Source organism: Puma concolor, chromosome C1, assembly GCF_028749965.1.
Source record: "Puma concolor isolate L17-30 chromosome C1, mPumCon1.1.hap2, whole genome shotgun sequence".
In the NCBI taxonomy this organism is placed as follows: domain Eukaryota; kingdom Metazoa; phylum Chordata; class Mammalia; order Carnivora; family Felidae; genus Puma; species Puma concolor.
In genome coordinates, this window is record NC_141674.1 from 36578130 (window position 1) to 36594519 (window position 16390).

At 51.3% G+C, this 16390-nt stretch overlaps 1 protein-coding gene across 12 annotated transcripts in view; it reads left to right on the forward strand.

Annotated features, from left to right (window-relative positions):
• Nucleotides 1–14543, forward strand: part of MAST2 (microtubule associated serine/threonine kinase 2) — a 224107-nt gene extending 209564 nt beyond the window's left edge. For 7 of the 12 annotated variants that reach the window (XM_086716844.1, XM_086716846.1, XM_086716849.1 and 4 more), the window contains 17 exons: nucleotides 1157–1289; nucleotides 2057–2118; nucleotides 2389–2471; nucleotides 2942–3150; nucleotides 4199–4337; nucleotides 6886–7018; nucleotides 7793–7958; nucleotides 8489–8590; nucleotides 8853–8975; nucleotides 9153–9262; nucleotides 9616–9770; nucleotides 10018–10607; nucleotides 11230–11453; nucleotides 11652–11774; nucleotides 12205–12341; nucleotides 12459–12652; nucleotides 12962–14543. In XM_086716844.1, the coding sequence (XP_086572970.1) occupies nucleotides 1157–1289; nucleotides 2057–2118; nucleotides 2389–2471; nucleotides 2942–3150; nucleotides 4199–4337; nucleotides 6886–7018; nucleotides 7793–7958; nucleotides 8489–8590; nucleotides 8853–8975; nucleotides 9153–9262; nucleotides 9616–9770; nucleotides 10018–10607; nucleotides 11230–11453; nucleotides 11652–11774; nucleotides 12205–12341; nucleotides 12459–12652; nucleotides 12962–14487 (4209 nt within the window). In that variant the 3' untranslated portion in view covers nucleotides 14488–14543. The remainder of the gene's footprint in view (nucleotides 1–1156; nucleotides 1290–2056; nucleotides 2119–2388; nucleotides 2472–2941; nucleotides 3151–4198; nucleotides 4338–6885; nucleotides 7019–7792; nucleotides 7959–8488; nucleotides 8591–8852; nucleotides 8976–9152; nucleotides 9263–9615; nucleotides 9771–10017; nucleotides 10608–11229; nucleotides 11454–11651; nucleotides 11775–12204; nucleotides 12342–12458; nucleotides 12653–12961) is intronic. The other 5 variants (XM_086716847.1, XM_086716848.1, XM_086716853.1 and 2 more) reach the window with 2 other exon arrangements.
• The last annotated feature ends 1847 nt before the right edge of the window (nucleotides 14544–16390 follow it).

A 16390-nucleotide genomic window follows, 5' to 3' on the forward strand; every position in this document is an offset into this window, starting at 1 on the left:
TATAGTTTCATGTAGATGGAATTATGTAGTATGTTCTGACTTCTTCCAGCATAATTTTTTTTTGTTTTGTTTTATACATGTTACATGTATCACTAATGGGTTCCTATTTGTTTATGAGTAACATTCCATCAGATTTACTCCTGAGAAAGACTACTGTGGTGGCAACATGGATGGTGAATTGGAAGAGAGGGCAGGATGACCAGGCAAATAGCCAGAAGCAGCAGTTCGTGTGCAGATAGGAGTGGCCTGAGGAGGCCAGTGGTAGGGGCACAGAGAAGAGGTAGATGGAGGAGCTTTAGGGGTTTAGGAGACAGACACTCTGACCAGGGACTGAGGAAAGAATAAGAAGTTAGAAGGACTTCCAGATCTTGCCTACTAGATTAATCCACGTTTTAAATTCATAGGAGAGTAAGATTACTCTCCTCTGGCAGTGGATGTTTCTCCAAAATATTGAGACCAGAGATGAGGGAAGCCGTGGAAGCTGGACTTGTGGTCAAGCAGAGGGCCTCTTCCTCAAGAACATGAAGTCCATGCTTGGACAGGGCTTGGAGTCAGACCTGGGTTTGAATGCTGGCTCTCTGTCCCTTCCTGTCTCTCTGACCATGGATAAATCAGTGCATCTGTTTGGGCCTTGATTTCCTCACTGAGGTCATAGAGGTGTTAGCCGGGTTTAGTCCAGAGTGTAGCACTTAGTAGGGACTCAGTAAATAGAATCCTCACTATTCTGTGCTCTGTGCAGACAAGGACTCATGTGCTGTCCACATGGCACTCCGGTCCTAGCACGTAGGAGGTGCTTGGTAAATATCTGAAGGCAGGCCTGCACGTACTTGTGCATGTGTGTGTGATAGTACCATCTGGCTAGCAGAAGGCTTTGGACCAGATGAATAGGTTGAGCTATCTTGAAGCCAAAAGCTTTGGTTCTTAGTGTGAGGAAGACAACACATGCTTAGGGTGTCCAGTCTGGAGCTCACCTGGAAGACAACTTTGTCCCCATTCTCATGATCCATGAATCATGATGTTTCTGGGTATTCGGAGGCAGGGGTGTCCCATCACAAAGAGAAAGTCTTCTTGTTCATCTTCCTCCAGGTATGTGCTGTGAAAACCAAAGCCTTCACTTGTAGCCCTCACCACTGACCACCTCTCTCCCCTGGTACAGGAGTTTGACCCTGAAGAGTTCTACCATCTGTTAGAAGCAGCCGAGGGCCATGCCAAAGAGGGACAAGGGATTAAATGTGACATTCCCCGCTACATCGTTAGTCAACTGGGCCTCACACGGGATCCCCTAGAGGGTGAGCATGCTGCCTGGTGGCTGTGAAGAGGCCCCACAGCCAACAAACTCTAACCTCAAGAAAGCCACTTGGAGAAGAGACTTATATTGGACATGGTCACAACTCAGCATCAGGGGCCTCAGGGCTATCAGAGGAACCGTGTATTCTCTGTCAGAAAACAGCTTTTCCTTCAGAATTGTTCACATCTGCCTGACATTAACCCAATCTGGATTGGCGTGAGGCCAGTTGGGGTGGATTTAGAATGTCAAAAGAGGTCAACAACAAAAGACCACAATTACATTTTCAAAAATGGCTCCCTCCTCTGCATGCTTACCTCCTTGTCTGCCACCTTACAAGTTCTCCTGTGTCTTTGATGTGTCCTGACACGGGGCTTCACATTGTGCCCCTTCATGAACCCTGGGCTTCTAAGTCCCAGGTCTGTGCTCATCCTGCTCCTGCCTTCTCTGTTCCCCAACCCCATCCGGCAAAGCAGGATAGGGACCAATAGCCCACCCTTGGGCCCTGTTTTCAGGAATTGTCCTAATTTTGAGTGAAACTTTTTAGAATTTTCCAGGCCTTATGAGTGGCACTGGACCTCTAGAAATAGGAGTGGCAGTATTATTTGGCAATTAAGTCCAAAAGCTATGACTCTTCTATGGATAGAGCCACAGGAGTGCACAGATGCAGGAAATATTAATGCCTACTTTGCACGTACCTGTCATGTGATGTGAGTGGACTACTGACATTGCTATGCACACCTTTCTCTTGTGCCCTTGCTTTGCTTCTAGAAATGGCCCAGTTGAGCAGCTATGACAGTCCTGACACTCCAGAGACAGATGATTCAGTTGAGGTAAAGAGCTTGAGCTTCTGCCCCAATCACAGAGACTGGGCCCTGTGAAGCAAAGGCCCGTGAGTCCTCTGTGAGAGAATATCTAAAAGGAGGGTTGGAGGAGTGGGTGGTTGTGCATACTGTCTCAGAAGTCATTCAGCTCCTGACTGAGGAAGAATGGGCTGGGGCCGCAGCAGGACTAAGAGCTGAGCTGATCCTGGGGCTCAGCTTCCCCAGGCACGTGGGCTCTGAGAAGCATGCCTGCCTTCTGCCTTTGCTCTTGTCTTCCAGGGCCGTGGGGCATCTCTGACTAAAAAGACACCCTCTGAAGAGGACTTTGAGACCATTAAGCTCATCAGCAATGGCGCCTATGGGTAAAGGCAGAGGGGAGGGTGTAGCCAGGACTGGAGCTAAGTCAGCCCTTGGACTCTTCCTTCTAGAAGTATATGATACCCAATTCTCCGGGCAGCAGATGCCTCAGGATAGACCCTCTCCCTCTCCAAAGCCAGGAGTCCAGGAGAGACAAGAGTTGATTTTCCTCTGACATGTGGGCATTGTTCCTTTCCCAGACAAGGTCCCCACCTCTTTTGGTAGCACTCCTCCTGTAGTGAGCTCTGGGGAAGTCTGAGCTGTGTCCTCAGGACTTGGTGTTATTGGGAAATTGAAGAGCTCTATGGGCAGGGGGCCCACATCCTTTTCATCGATAAGCTCACCCCTGCTCCTTTGTTCTGTGCATTTACAAGGTGTGATAGGAGGCATTTTGGACACCCCAGCTCTGGGTGGTGGGGAGCACGGCCCAGGTTGCTGAGGGCCCATGGGGGTTGGGCCGGGCTGTGTTTCCCAGGGCTGTATTCCTGGTGCGGCATAAGTCCACTCGGCAGCGCTTTGCCATGAAGAAGGTCAACAAGCAGAACTTGATCCTACGGAACCAGATCCAGCAGGCCTTCGTGGAGCGTGACATACTGACTTTTGCCGAGAACCCCTTTGTCGTCAGCATGTTCTGCTCCTTTGAGACCAAGCGCCACCTGTGCATGGTGATGGAGTATGTGGAAGGTACTGGGGGAAGGGTGACCTGGCATGGAAGCCAAGGCACAACATGAGGCTTAGCCCTGAGCTAAGACCAACAGCTTTGAATAGGGGTGAAGTTTCAGAGCCCAGCTTCCCAATCTCTCTTTGGCATTGGTTTCTGCCTTAGGATCTCAGAGACCATTTGGCCATGGTGGGCACAAATCTCCCTGCCCCTCATAGGGAGAGGCTTCTGGAGCAGTAGCTGCCATGCGGCTCCCCATATCAGGTGCAAAGAGAGGCATTCTGGGACAAGATGTATCAGCCCAATAGCTGTAGAATCCTGCACCTCAAAGCCTGGACGGTCTCTACTGCTGGCGTCAGGCAGGAACAAAGGAGGTAGCAGAGCCACATAGCCCAAGGTTACGTGCTGGGAGGACTGTATCTGGACCCTCAGAAGAAAGGAATGCCATTGGCCTGGCTGATGGCTTGTGAAGGGATCACCCCTTGAGAACACAAAATGTTCTGGGGATGGAATAAAAGAGCATCATGGGGCATATGGGGGAGAGAGAGCAGTTTTGCCAGTGGCCTTCCCACTTCCCTTCTCGCTGCTGTGTACAACTGCCAAAGATATTTTGCCTAAGGCTTGAAGTTGAAACACAAAACTCCCCTTTTAATTCAGGGTACATGCTGAGAGTTTACGGTGTTATCTTACTGGAAAACCAGAGGATAGTTGTCAGGAAGAAAATAAGTGAACAAATGCTGAAGTCTCGGTCAGATGTGTTTATAATATACAGGACTCATACCCTAAAATAACGCAGCTGCATCCCTGCAAATCCACTCACAAGTACGGAAGCCTGGGTTCCTACCCTCTGTGGCCTGAACAGTGGCCCTGACAGCCATTGGCAGATTCACCATGCTGCCTACTTGTCTCCACACTCTGTCTGCCCCCATACCAGCGTTGGAAGGGCTAGATTCACAGTCTCTAGCACCAGGCTATTCTGTGAGGCTGTCTCCTCTGGGACCTCAGAGACTATAAAGCCTAAGACCATAGGGAACTGGATCCTTCCTTCATGGTAGCCTGGGCTTGTTGCAGGAGGAGACTGTGCTACTCTGCTGAAGAACATCGGAGCCCTGCCTGTGGACATGGTGCGTCTGTACTTCGCAGAAACCGTGCTAGCCCTGGAGTACTTACACAACTATGGCATCGTGCACCGTGACCTCAAGCCTGACAAGTATGCCCACACTCTTGGTTCCTTGTCCAGGGTCTCTCTTGGATCTCTAAATAGATGGAGGCAGACACAGCATGTTTGAATCTATCCTAGAATGGATGCTAGGAAATAGTGCTCTTGTGGGTGTCCGTCTAGGCCTAGTACTCTAGCCCCTGACCACCCCAGATGCAAAGACCATTGCCAGTAAGTCTGGCAGGCACATAAGACTTCGGTGACATGTAAGAATCACTGAGAAGCTCCACTAAAGGAACCAAGCAGGAACGAAAGAATCGGCACATCTAGTAGATGGATAAACAAGTGTTCTAACATTTACTGGCCTCTCTGGGCCAAGCGCTATAATCTGGACTGTAAAATAGTCCCTGGCCTATAGAACATAAGTTTAGTATGGGAACAGAAATATCTGAGTATAGGCTGCTTCTCGGAAGGCATAAGTCAGATGGAAAAGGTGAGAGGAGCTTTCTAAAGCCAGGAAACAGGATTTGCAAAGGCACCCACCCAGGTGTGAGAGAATGAGACCTAGAAACTACAGTATGTGGAAATGGAGATCGTTAATTGGTCAGAGTAGTAAGAGAGAAGGCTGGAGAGATAGGCAGGGATTAGATCATCAGGGGTCTTTTTGTTAGGTTTGGGTTTTATTTTAAAGGGTTGGAGGCACCTGGGTGACTCAGTTGGTTAAGTGTCCAACTTCAGCTCAGGTCACAATCTCACAATTCATGAGTTGGAACCCCATGTCGGGCTCTGTGCTGACAGCTCAGAGCCTTGGAGCCTGCTTCAGATTCTGTGTCTCCTACTCTCTTTCTGCCCCTCCCCATTCACTCTCTGTCTCTCCCTCTGTCTCTCTCAAAAATAAACATATAAAATAAAATAGAATAGAATAGAATAGAATAGAATAGAATAGAATAGAATAGAATAGAATAGAATAGAATAAAAAATAAAGGGTCCTAACAAGTTTTCAAAGGGCCTGTTAGCCAAAGGTATGATAGAATGACAGATTTTAGTTTAGGTTTAGAGAGTCCACTGTGCAGTGGAAAAGGTGGTGAGGCTGTTGCAGTAGATCAGGCCCAAAACAACCACACCTGCAAGATGCAGAAGAGAGGGGATAGTGTTAAGAAGTAGAAAGGAAACCAAAAGGTTGGGGTGGGTGGTGGAAGAGAAGCAGGGGAGCAGGAGTCTGGGATGTCATCCAGACTTCTAGCTCAGGACTAATGCATGGGGAATAGCCTCTTTTGTGAAAAGTGGCTTTGACACTAGACAGACCTGAGTTCAAATGACCCGTTGTTAACTCTGTGAGTTTGGGTCTTTTCATTAAACCTCTCTGAACCTCATGTTCCTCCTCTTAAAAAATTGGGGATAATTTTTTAATTATTTTATTAATTATTAATTAATTGTTTATTCATTATCAATTATTAATCAACTGTTTTTAATTAATAATAAATTAATTATTTAATTTATTTTTTAATTATTAATACTGGTCTTTGTTGCATTAGTTACTGTGTAAGACCTTTTGGGAGCCAGGATATTTTTATAAGTAATAAACTACTTGTAACAGAACTCAGAGATAACAAAAATCATTTTCTGAGAAGACCACTTAGGCGGTGTGACTCTGTTTTGGACAGGTTGAGTTCATGGTGTCCATAAGACATCTGGGCAGTTAGTAGTCATGAAGCTCATAAAAGAAGTCAGATGCTGATTTGGGAATCAGAATAAAGGGGTGGCAGGGTGAAGCCTTTGTCATGAAATGAAATGGTCCCAGCAGAGTATGTAATGGGAGAACAGAGAGACCATTCTCTGTGAGATCTTATTTCTGGTTTCTCCCAATCAACCCTCCTTTAAAACCAGCTGTGGAGAGGTGCCTGGGTGGCGCGGTGAGTTAAGTGACCAACTCTTGATCTTGGCTCAGGTCATGATCTCACAGTTCATGAGTTCAAGCCCCGGCATCAGGCTCTGCGCTGACAGAGCAAAACCTGCTCGGGATTCTGTCTCTCCTTCTCTCTGCCCCTCGTCTCTCCTTCTCTCTGCCCCTCCCCCTGCTTGTTCTCTCTCTGTCTCTCTGTCTCTGTCTCTCTCTCTCTCTCTCTCTCTCTCTCAAAATAAATAAGCTTTAAAAAATTTTAAAACCAGCTGTGCACATGGAGCAAGATGATTCACCCCTTTCGCCTCTCCCTGAGTCTGGGTATCGTGAGACACCCAGTGAGAAAAGAGGGCTGGGTATGGCTAGAGCCTTGGGATGTGGCTGATCTTTCTGTGGAAGAAAGTCAGTCCATCAGCTGGCTGGTACCTGCCCCCAGCATAGAATACAGTTGAGGGGAGTAAACATTAATGAGTTGGGGGAATGGGCAAAAGGCAGGTTAGTTCTTGTGCAGAATGTAGTACTCAAAAAGCCAGAGATTTTTTTTTTTTTCATAGGGGCCGGTCTCCTTGATGAAGCTACCCTGCTTATATCCCACAGGAACCCTGTGGAAGCCTGACTGGGAAATTTTGGCATATAAAAAATCAGCACTCTTAGAAAACTAGGAAATAACCCTATACTTTTGTTTCTCTGGTTTCCCAGCCTCCTGATTACATCCATGGGGCACATCAAGCTTACTGACTTTGGCCTTTCTAAAATTGGCCTCATGAGCCTGACAACAAACTTGTATGAGGGCCACATTGAAAAGGATGCCCGGGAGTTCCTGGACAAGCAGGTACAGAAGGATAGTTGAGACCTTGGGAGTTGAGTTCCAGACTTCAGAATAAGGGTAGGGCGCAATATACTTAGCTAGATATTAAGACTGGGAGCTCGTATCTTTTCCACCTTTTGGTTCCATGGAGGTATTGAGGTAGGTAGCACATTTGGAAAATAGGGTGGGCCACAAGAATCATATGGATATAAAATCCAAAATCATCTTCCTCAGGGTTTGGAGAAAATAGGTCGTATAACCATTGTTACTCTCAGAGACTAACCTGAGATTTGTCCTGAACCTCCTATAGCCTTGGTCAAGGGCAAGGCTCTTCTGGAGCCTGTTCTTGGAACACTGCTCCAAGTCTCCACTGGATTATGGTCCAGCTTCTTGAGAGTAGCCTCTGGATGTTCCTTGATTTGACAGTTCAGGTTGTGACTATTTGCAAGTCCCTGTAGTAGTCATGTGACTAACTATAGGGTCTGTCCTTTGAGAGGCTGGAGGGCAGAGGCCAGTTATGGGAACAAGATGCCAGAAAGAGTTGTTAAGGGCTCAGGGAGTGGTTGTTCCAGGCTAGAAGTGTATGTTTTGGTTAGTTAGGAAGTATGTAAATTCACTCCACCAACAGTTCCAAATCCGATACCCTGGGTTCCTATTGATCTTGTTCTTTAACCAAAGTAAGCCAAGTCTTCCTTCAGAGACTTTCTTCTCCAGAGGTGGGAACATCCCCACTTCTTCAGCCATTATGCCAATGAGCTACCTCAGGATGCTGAGCCAGCCTGGCTTCTCTGTGCCCAGGTATGCGGGACCCCGGAGTACATTGCGCCTGAGGTGATCCTGCGTCAGGGCTATGGGAAGCCAGTGGACTGGTGGGCCATGGGCATAATCCTGTATGAGTTCCTGGTGGGTTGCGTCCCTTTCTTTGGAGATACTCCGGAGGAGCTCTTTGGGCAAGTGATCAGTGGTAGGTACCATCACCCTGGCATACTGGGGAGACAGAGTCTGGATCCACAAATATGATTTACACATGCACCTGTGGGGCTTATGAGTTCTTGTTCTGAATTTGTGTGTATGTGTAGTATGTTTGCCTCTTAGATGCGAATGTGTGTGGGTACATGTGCACTGTGTGTGTCATGTGGGGCTTGTTCCATTTGTGTTCATGTATCCCCCATATGCCTGTGTTGTATATGTGTGAGTATACTAGTGTCTGAAGTGTAAAGGCAGGGTGAGCTGGAGCTTCAGGACAGGGGAAGTCCTGGATCAAGAGCAAGCTTCGGGCTAGGGTATGTGCGACCCCCTAGGAGGGCAGGAACCTATAGAACTTAAGGAGTTGGGTCCTGGGCAAGGCTTTCAGTGGCTCTGGGCTGGGCCCGTTATGCCTCCCTACCCATGTCTTACCATAGAACCCTCTTCTTTATCTCCCCACTCTGCCTGCCTGCAACCTCTGAGACCCTTCTCTAAACCACTCCTTCCCTCTTACCCCCAACTCTTCAGATGAGATTGTGTGGCCTGAGGGGGAGGATGCACTGCCGCCAGATGCCCAGGACCTCACCTCTAAACTGCTCCACCAGAACCCTCTGGAGAGATTGGGTGCAGGTAGGACAGGCCCCACTGACCTTTCTCACAACTTGGAAGAGGGAAGAGGGAGGTTGAGTCCATGCAACCGGGAAGCTCAGGCTTCAGATACGGGCAGCGCATCTGATCCTGAGACTGCCCTGCTCCTGTGAGCACAAGGAGAAAGGTGCCATAGCCGAGGCATTCAGGACTGGCCTCTTGAGGTCTGGGTTCTCACTGGACTTGCTGGCCTGGACTCCACACAGCTCATCCTGCGCCTCGCCCACACCCTCCCTGTCCACAGGCAGTGCTTCTGAGGTGAAGCAGCATCCGTTCTTTACTGGTCTGGACTGGACAGGACTTCTTCGCCAGAAGGCTGAATTTATTCCTCAACTGGAGTCAGAGGATGATACCAGCTACTTTGACAGTAAGGCCACTGGTGGGATGGGGAGAAGTGGGGATCCTACCTGTTTTCCCAGAAACACCTGTGCACCCTCCACTTGGTACTGGGAGTCACTTCTCCAGCCCTCTGAGGTCTGATAAAGGTCAAAAGGAGGCACCACCCAGGGCCTCTAAAGGGAACTGTCCTGTGTGTCTGACCCAGCCCGCTCCGAGCGCTACCACCACGTGGACTCAGAGGATGAGGAAGAAGTGAGTGAGGATGGCTGCCTGGAGATCCGCCAGTTCTCATCATGCTCTCCAAGGTTCAGCAAGGTACGATGGAGCAGGCCCAGGCTGGGGAGGACTGGGAGAAGAGGACCTGTCAAGGAATATTCCTGGGGCAGGTTGGGGGGAGCATGTGACAGGGCTACCCCTAGGAAAAGAGGAAGAAGGGGCCCAGCCTGCATATGACAGATATCGCAAGAACCACTCCAGGCCCTGATGTCAGAGATGCCAAGGGTGAGGCCCAGTCAGGCCAGTGGAATAGCCGCTTCCTCGAATTGTTCATCTGGTATGGAGGAGGGAAGGGGAAAACTGGTTCCAATTCCTGGGTTTCAGGTGCTAAGGATACTTTTGGGAGGTGTGGGTGTTGGGGCCTGTCCCTGGCACAGACTCTGTGCCCACAGGTGTACAGTAGCATGGAGCGGCTGTCCCTGCTTGAGGAGCGCCAGGCACCACCCCCCACCAAGCGCAGCCTGAGTGAGGAGAAGGACGACCGCTCTGATGGCCTGGCAGGACTGAAGGGCCGAGACCGGAGCTGGGTGATTGGCTCCCCTGAGATGTGAGCACCCAGAATCCACCTAGGGTGGGCAGCATAGCCATCCATTAGTTGTTACAGATCATGGGCGAGATTCAGATGCTGGGGGGCCGTGCTGGTGGCAGTGAGGGGGTATCCCAGGGATGGCTGCTGAAGGGAATGTCAGAGGAAAAAAGTTCTATGACTTACAACTCTTGTGAGCCCCTCAGGAAGCCTGAGCTGGAGGAAGGAGACCACCTGCCTGTCTCACCCTGGGCCTTGTGTCTCACAGATTGCGGAAGAGGCTGTCAGTGTCAGAGTCATCCCACACGGAGAGCGACTCAAGCCCTCCACTGACAGTGCGACGCCGCTGCTCAGGTCTCCTGGATGCTCCTCACTTCCCTGAGGGCCCTGAGGAGGCTAGCAGCACCCCCAGGAGGCAGCAGCTGGAGGGTACATGGCTTCTGACACCCCCATCTGGAGAAGGGGTATCTGGGCCTGTCCCTGAACGGCCAGTAGAGCGGCGACTGAAGCTAGATGAGGAGCCTGTTGGCCAGAGCTGCAGCTCCAGTCCAGGTGTGGCCCAGCAGGTGGCCAGGAGCCCTGGAATGGAGGACGCTGTAGGCAGGCAGGGGGGTGAGGCTCCACTGCATTGCAGGTTTCAGTGCTCACTTGGGCCCACAGCTCTGGAGACTCGAGGAGGCCGTGGGACCCCACAGCTGACTGAGGGAGCCACAGCCAAGGCCATCAGTGACCTGGCGGTACGCAGGGCCCGCCACCGACTGCTCTCCGGGGACTCAGCAGAAAAGCGCACCACTCGCCCCATCAACAAAGTGATCAAGTCCGCCTCAGCCACAACCCTGTCCCTCCTCATTCCTACAGGTAAGCCCCCCCAGGGAACTAGGATAAAACTCACAGGAAGGGCCCTGGAATCTCTGTGGGCCTTTGGCAGGGTCTGCGCATGGCAGGTATCTGAGAGACTGTGTGTCACTGCTGCCTCCTTGTTAGGAGATGAGAGGTCTCTAAAAGTGTGCATTGGTGTCAGGTTGTGTGTGCATATGCCACAAGGCGAGATGGCACTATGTAATGAGTGCAGGCTCTGAGGCAGAGAGCTTACATTCAGATCCTGGCTCCTGACCTTGACAAAGTTGCTTAACCTCTCTGAGTTTCAAGTTCCTCATCAAAAATCGTAGAACTTACTAGTGGTAGCTCGTAGGGTAATTGGGACGTATGAATACGTACAGAGAGCGTATATGGCCCCTGATGGATACAAGTATGTATTCAGTAAGTGCTAGCTGCCATCACCTCCTGGGCCAAGGGGGGTGGTTTGGGCATGTGAGGGGCTTTGCTGCTCTTGAGTCTGTGGTGAAGACATCCCTGGGCTTAGTCTCTGCCTGTGACTACAGCTGTGAGGCATCAGCAGCCTAGCCTAGATGGAGCTGGGCTGGAAGTATGGCCAGGCCAGGGTCCTCTGACCTGCTCAGTCCTGTCTTTCCTTCTCCAGAACACACCTGCTCTCCATTGGCCAGCCCCATGTCCCCACATTCCCAGTCATCCAACCCATCATCCAGGGACTCTTCTCCAAGCAGGGACTTTTTGCCAGCCCTCAGCAGCTCGAGGCCCCCCATCGTCATCCACCGAGCTGGCAAGAAGTATGGCTTCACCTTGCGGGCCATCCGTGTCTACATGGGTGACTCAGACGTCTACACTGTGCACCACATGGTGTGGGTATGTCTGGCCATCCAGACCTGTTGTCTCCCAGTTTTGTCATTGTTCTGCCTTCCCCCTATCAGGGCCTGTCTGTCCCTGCTTCTTTCCCTGCCTAAACTATCCTCAGGGTATAAAGTGGGGGTGGGGAACAGCAGAACCAGGCCCCACACTTTACACTCAGGCTCCAGGCTGAGGACTGTTATCTCCCTGGGGCAGCACGTGGAGGATGGAGGTCCAGCTAGTGAGGCAGGGCTTCGTCAGGGTGACCTCATCACTCATGTCAACGGGGAGCCTGTGCATGGACTGGTGCACACAGAAGTGGTGGAGCTGATTCTGAAGGTTAGTGCTGGGTATGCTACCTGACGTGGTCGGTCCCCCAGTGACCCTGCCTTATAAGTCTATGACTTACTACGGGGAATTGGGAGAGTTGGGTGCACACACCCATGGCACTGAGGACAGACGCACCCATAGCAGTGGGCTTTTGCTGGAAAGCAGCGTTCTCACTGACCAAGGCCCAGGGATCCTTCTGAGCCATGGGTAGGACTGAAGAACAAGACAAATGAGCCTCTTCTCCACTTTCCCAACCCTAAACTGTCCAGGCTCCAGTTGGAGCCATTTCCTAATCTGTGAAGTGGGAAGACAGGCCTATGGTTCACACCTGTCAATGTAGGGACAAAAGCTAGAGCTGTGGGGTAGCCATGCCTGAGGGTGAGGGTAGGAGCAAAAATATGTTCCCTGCCTTAGCCTGGGTTCACGCTCTGTTCCCCAGAGTGGAAACAAGGTGTCTATTTCAACAACGCCCTTGGAGAACACATCCATTAAAGTGGGGCCAGCTCGGAAGGGCAGCTATAAGGCCAAGATGGCCCGAAGGAGTAAGCGGAGCCGGGGCAAAGATGGGCAAGAAAGGTGAGCATGACTGAGCCACCTAGGTGCTCGTGTGTGCTCGGAGCCCTGGCTGTTGGGCCCAGTATATGCTATGCCTCGTGCACCAACTCACACAGCCCTTGACTCTTGTCTCTGCAGCAAAAAAAGGAGCTCCCTGTTCCGGAAGATCACCAAGCAGGCATCCCTGTTGCACACCAGCCGTAGCCTTTCCTCCCTTAACCGCTCCTTATCATCAGGGGAGAGCGGGCCAGGCTCTCCTACGCACAGCCACAGCCTTTCCCCCCGATCTCCCACTCAGGGCTACCGGGTGACCCCTGATGCTCTGCATTCAGGTATGAAGTGCTCCCTGCACATCACAGAGACAGCCCCTGGGAGGTAGGAAAGAGCCTATAGGCCCTCTGTGCTTCTCTGCGGCCCCACTCTGAAACTCCTTCACCCTACCCCCTGAAAGACTCAGCAGTCCTAGTGAGGAGGTGACAGGGGTGGAGAGTGACTTTATTTCTGTAGCCTGGGCTCTGGTTCACTGGCTAGGGTCACCTTGATGATCCTGGGACATTCTAGGGCTAGCCCTGCCTTGCCCCTCAGTCACTTCTATCAGCTAACATTGTTCTGCCTTTGTGTGTCTGTCTGTGTGTGCAAAGTGGGAGGAAATTCATCACAGAGCAGCTCCCCCAGCTCCAGCGTGCCCAGTTCTCCAGCCGGCTCTGGGCACACACGACCCAGCTCCCTGCACGGCCTGGCACCCAAGCTCCAGCGCCAGTACCGCTCTCCGCGGCGCAAGTCGGCCGGCAGCATCCCTCTGTCACCGCTGGCCCATACCCCTTCCCCACCGCCAGCAGCTTCACCCCAGCGCTCCCCATCACCCCTTTCTGGACATGGAGCCCAGGCCTTCCCCACCAAGCTTCACTTGTCGCCTCCTCTGGGCAGGCAGCTCTCACGACCCAAGAGTGCAGAGCCGCCCCGCTCACCACTACTTAAGAGGGTACAGTCAGCTGAGAAACTGGCAGCTGCGCTTGCTGCTTCCGAGAAGAAGCTAGCCACTTCTCGGAAGCATAGCCTTGACCTGCCCCACCCCGAGCTAAAGAAGGAACTGCCGCCCAGGGAAGTCAGCCCTCTAGAGGTGGTTGGGACCAGGAGTGTGCTGTCTGGGAAAGGGTCACTGCCAGGGAAGGGGGTGCTGCAGCCTTCTCCCTCATGGGCCCTAGGCGCTCTCCGACAGGACCGGGCTGAACGGCGGGAGTCGCTGCAGAAGCAGGAAGCCATCCGTGAGGTTGACTCTTCAGAGGATGACGCCGAGGAGGGGCCGGAGAACAGCCAAGGTGTACAGGAACCGAGCTTGGCACCAAGCCCAGAAGTGGGCCGGGACCCACCCCTCAGAGGAGCAGGAGAGGGTGAGGAAGAGGATGCCTTCTTGTCTAGGGACCCCAAGAGCCAGGGCTCAGCGGCCCCAGGCCTGTTGACAGAGATCACACTGAAGGATCCCGGAATGGAAGGCCCTAGTGTCCCCCAGAGGAGGCTTGGGATCCCACAAGCCTTTGAGGAGGCTGCCATCTCCTCATCACCGGCCCCCAGCCTAGGTAAGGCTGGACCCACAGACCCTATCCCTCCTGAAGGCTGCTGGAAGGCCCAGCACTTCCATACCCAGGCACTAACAGCACTTTGTCCTAGCTCTTCAGGACTTCTCCCTACCAGTCCCTCTGCTGTCGCCTCGACCTCTGGAGAGCCAGGCCCATGGGCCTGGAAATTTCTTATTGAGGGTCCAGACAGGGCATCCCCAAGCAGAAAGGCAACAATGGAAGGTGGGATGGCCAGCTCCCAGGATTTGGAAACCATAACTCCAGTCCACTCAGAGAACCTGTCTCCCAGACAGGAGGTGAAGTCATGGCCACCTGGTGCCCCTGGGCCGGTCCATCCACCTTGTGAGTTTCCCCGCCAAACCTGGCTGTGGGAGCCCGAATGTGCACAAATAGAGAAAGAGGAGCCAGCCCTGGGCATCACCAAAGTGCCTGATGCCTCAGGTGATAGGAAGCAGGACATTCCACGCAGAAGCTGCCCTCTCACCCAGGAGCCTGGGCCCAGCCTGCTCCGGAGAGGCCGAGACCCAGCAGGCCCTCAAAAGCATCAGGACTTGGCATTGGTGCCTGATGAGCTTTTAAAGCAAACCTAACAGTCGTTTGCCATTTCTTGCACTCAGATCTGTGTAATACATGCTCTTGGAAACCATCTTTGTCTTGTTTCTTTCAGTCAACACAAATGTAACTCAAGGTCTTTGTTACTGCTGAGAATAGAGCGGTGAATAACACACTTTTCCCCTGTCAGGGGAGGGTTGCCTAAGCCCAATGTGGCTTCTCAGAGACTGCGACGTCTGAGCTCCAACCTCCAGGACAGATGATAGTAGTTTGCTGGGTTAGAAGGGGGGGGGGGGGGGGGGGCATTAGTCTGAGTATCCAAGCAGAAATTACAGCACTTACCATATACTTGGTATATTCAAGAAACAGAAAACAAAGTGGAAATGGGTCTAGTGAGTTTGGCAAGGGCCATATTTAATGATCTTCCAAGAGCTTAGACTTTCTGTAAGTGATTGGGAGTTATAGAAGACCCCTTAAAAACTAATATTCTGGCTTTATAGAGGAGGGAACTTGGGTTTTCAGATATTAACATAGCTTGGGCACAATTACAATTAGAACCTAGGTCTTTCCTGACTCCACAACCCATATTTATCTCCTAACTTGGAGTGTTTCATGGCCAAACGATGAGGTAGAAGGAGGTGAAGAGTTAAACGTGGGATATATTTGAGGTACTTGAGGGACATTCAGAAGGTAACTGGATGCATGGGCCTGGAACTCAGTAGGAAAATCTGGATTGAAGATAGAAATTTGAGAGCCATCAATGTATCAATAGTGATACATTGAGGAACACTAGCATTTAAGGCAAATAAAGAGGACTTAGAAACAGCAGCAAGAAGAGAATCCTAAAATCCAAGAGAGGGAAGAGTTTTGAAATGAAGGGAGAAATGACTTGTTAAAACACTGAAAGCCCATTTGAGGTGAAAATACAGAGATGCCTTAATGTCTGTAGCCAGTAAGCCCTTCCTGGGCTTTTGTCAGATGGGCCTTAGCAACGGAAGTAGACGTTACCAAGGTGGATGGCCCCCAGTGAATGGGACTGCATTGGCGGGTGGGTGAGCAGGTGGTGTGGGAGGGGAGAGGACATCTATGGGGCCATTGTGTTGGAGGAGTCAGGAGATGGCATCACAGGAGCAGAAAGTAAGGCTGTGGTGGAGTACCTCCATGGTGATGGAGGACTTTTCAAACTGTGGCCTTGCACTAATTGTCCCATAATCCAATGCCCAGGTTTGAAGGAGAGGCGTCCAGAGGACTGGAGACAGGAAAATGCCTCAGGGCCACTGGCTGGGTGCCTCCTGCACCCTTCAACTCATTGTCACCTTGCATGGAGAAGGCTGTGGCCGCCAGAGGGCGTACCCTGCCTGTGGCGCCAGAGTCCACAAGTAGATGTCTGGCCCCTCAGCCTTCAGTCCCTTCTTGAACTCACTTCCTCTTTCCTTCAGTCATTCATTGGCAGCAGACCCTCAGCCAGCCTGTACTGGACACTGAGAACACAGGTAACTGGTTGCCTGGGGGAGCCTCCCATGTAGATCAGGATCTGGTTAGAAGCACCGTAATACCACAGGTGAAGGAGGTGGGGGCAAGCACATCTTGCAACAGTTTGTGGGAGGGAGGAACTACCTCTCTTAGGTTAGAAGTGGGGGGTGATTGAGGAAAGAGTAGGCACAGAGATGCTAAGCATCCTGTAATGCACAAGGCAGCTGTCTCAAGTGCCAGTGGTGTTCTCTTTGAGAAACATCACTAGATTAGCCTGAGGGGAGGGGTTTCTGAAAGACAACTGCACAAAAGTGTTATAATCACATTTATGTTTTAGAATATCACTGGCTTCAGTATATAAGGAAGGCTCTAGTGGAATAAGCAGACCAGAGAGAAAATGATGTAGTGATCCATTATGGTGGTCTGAAATACTAGGAAAACCTTGATGGAAAGTGTAGTAGCTGGACA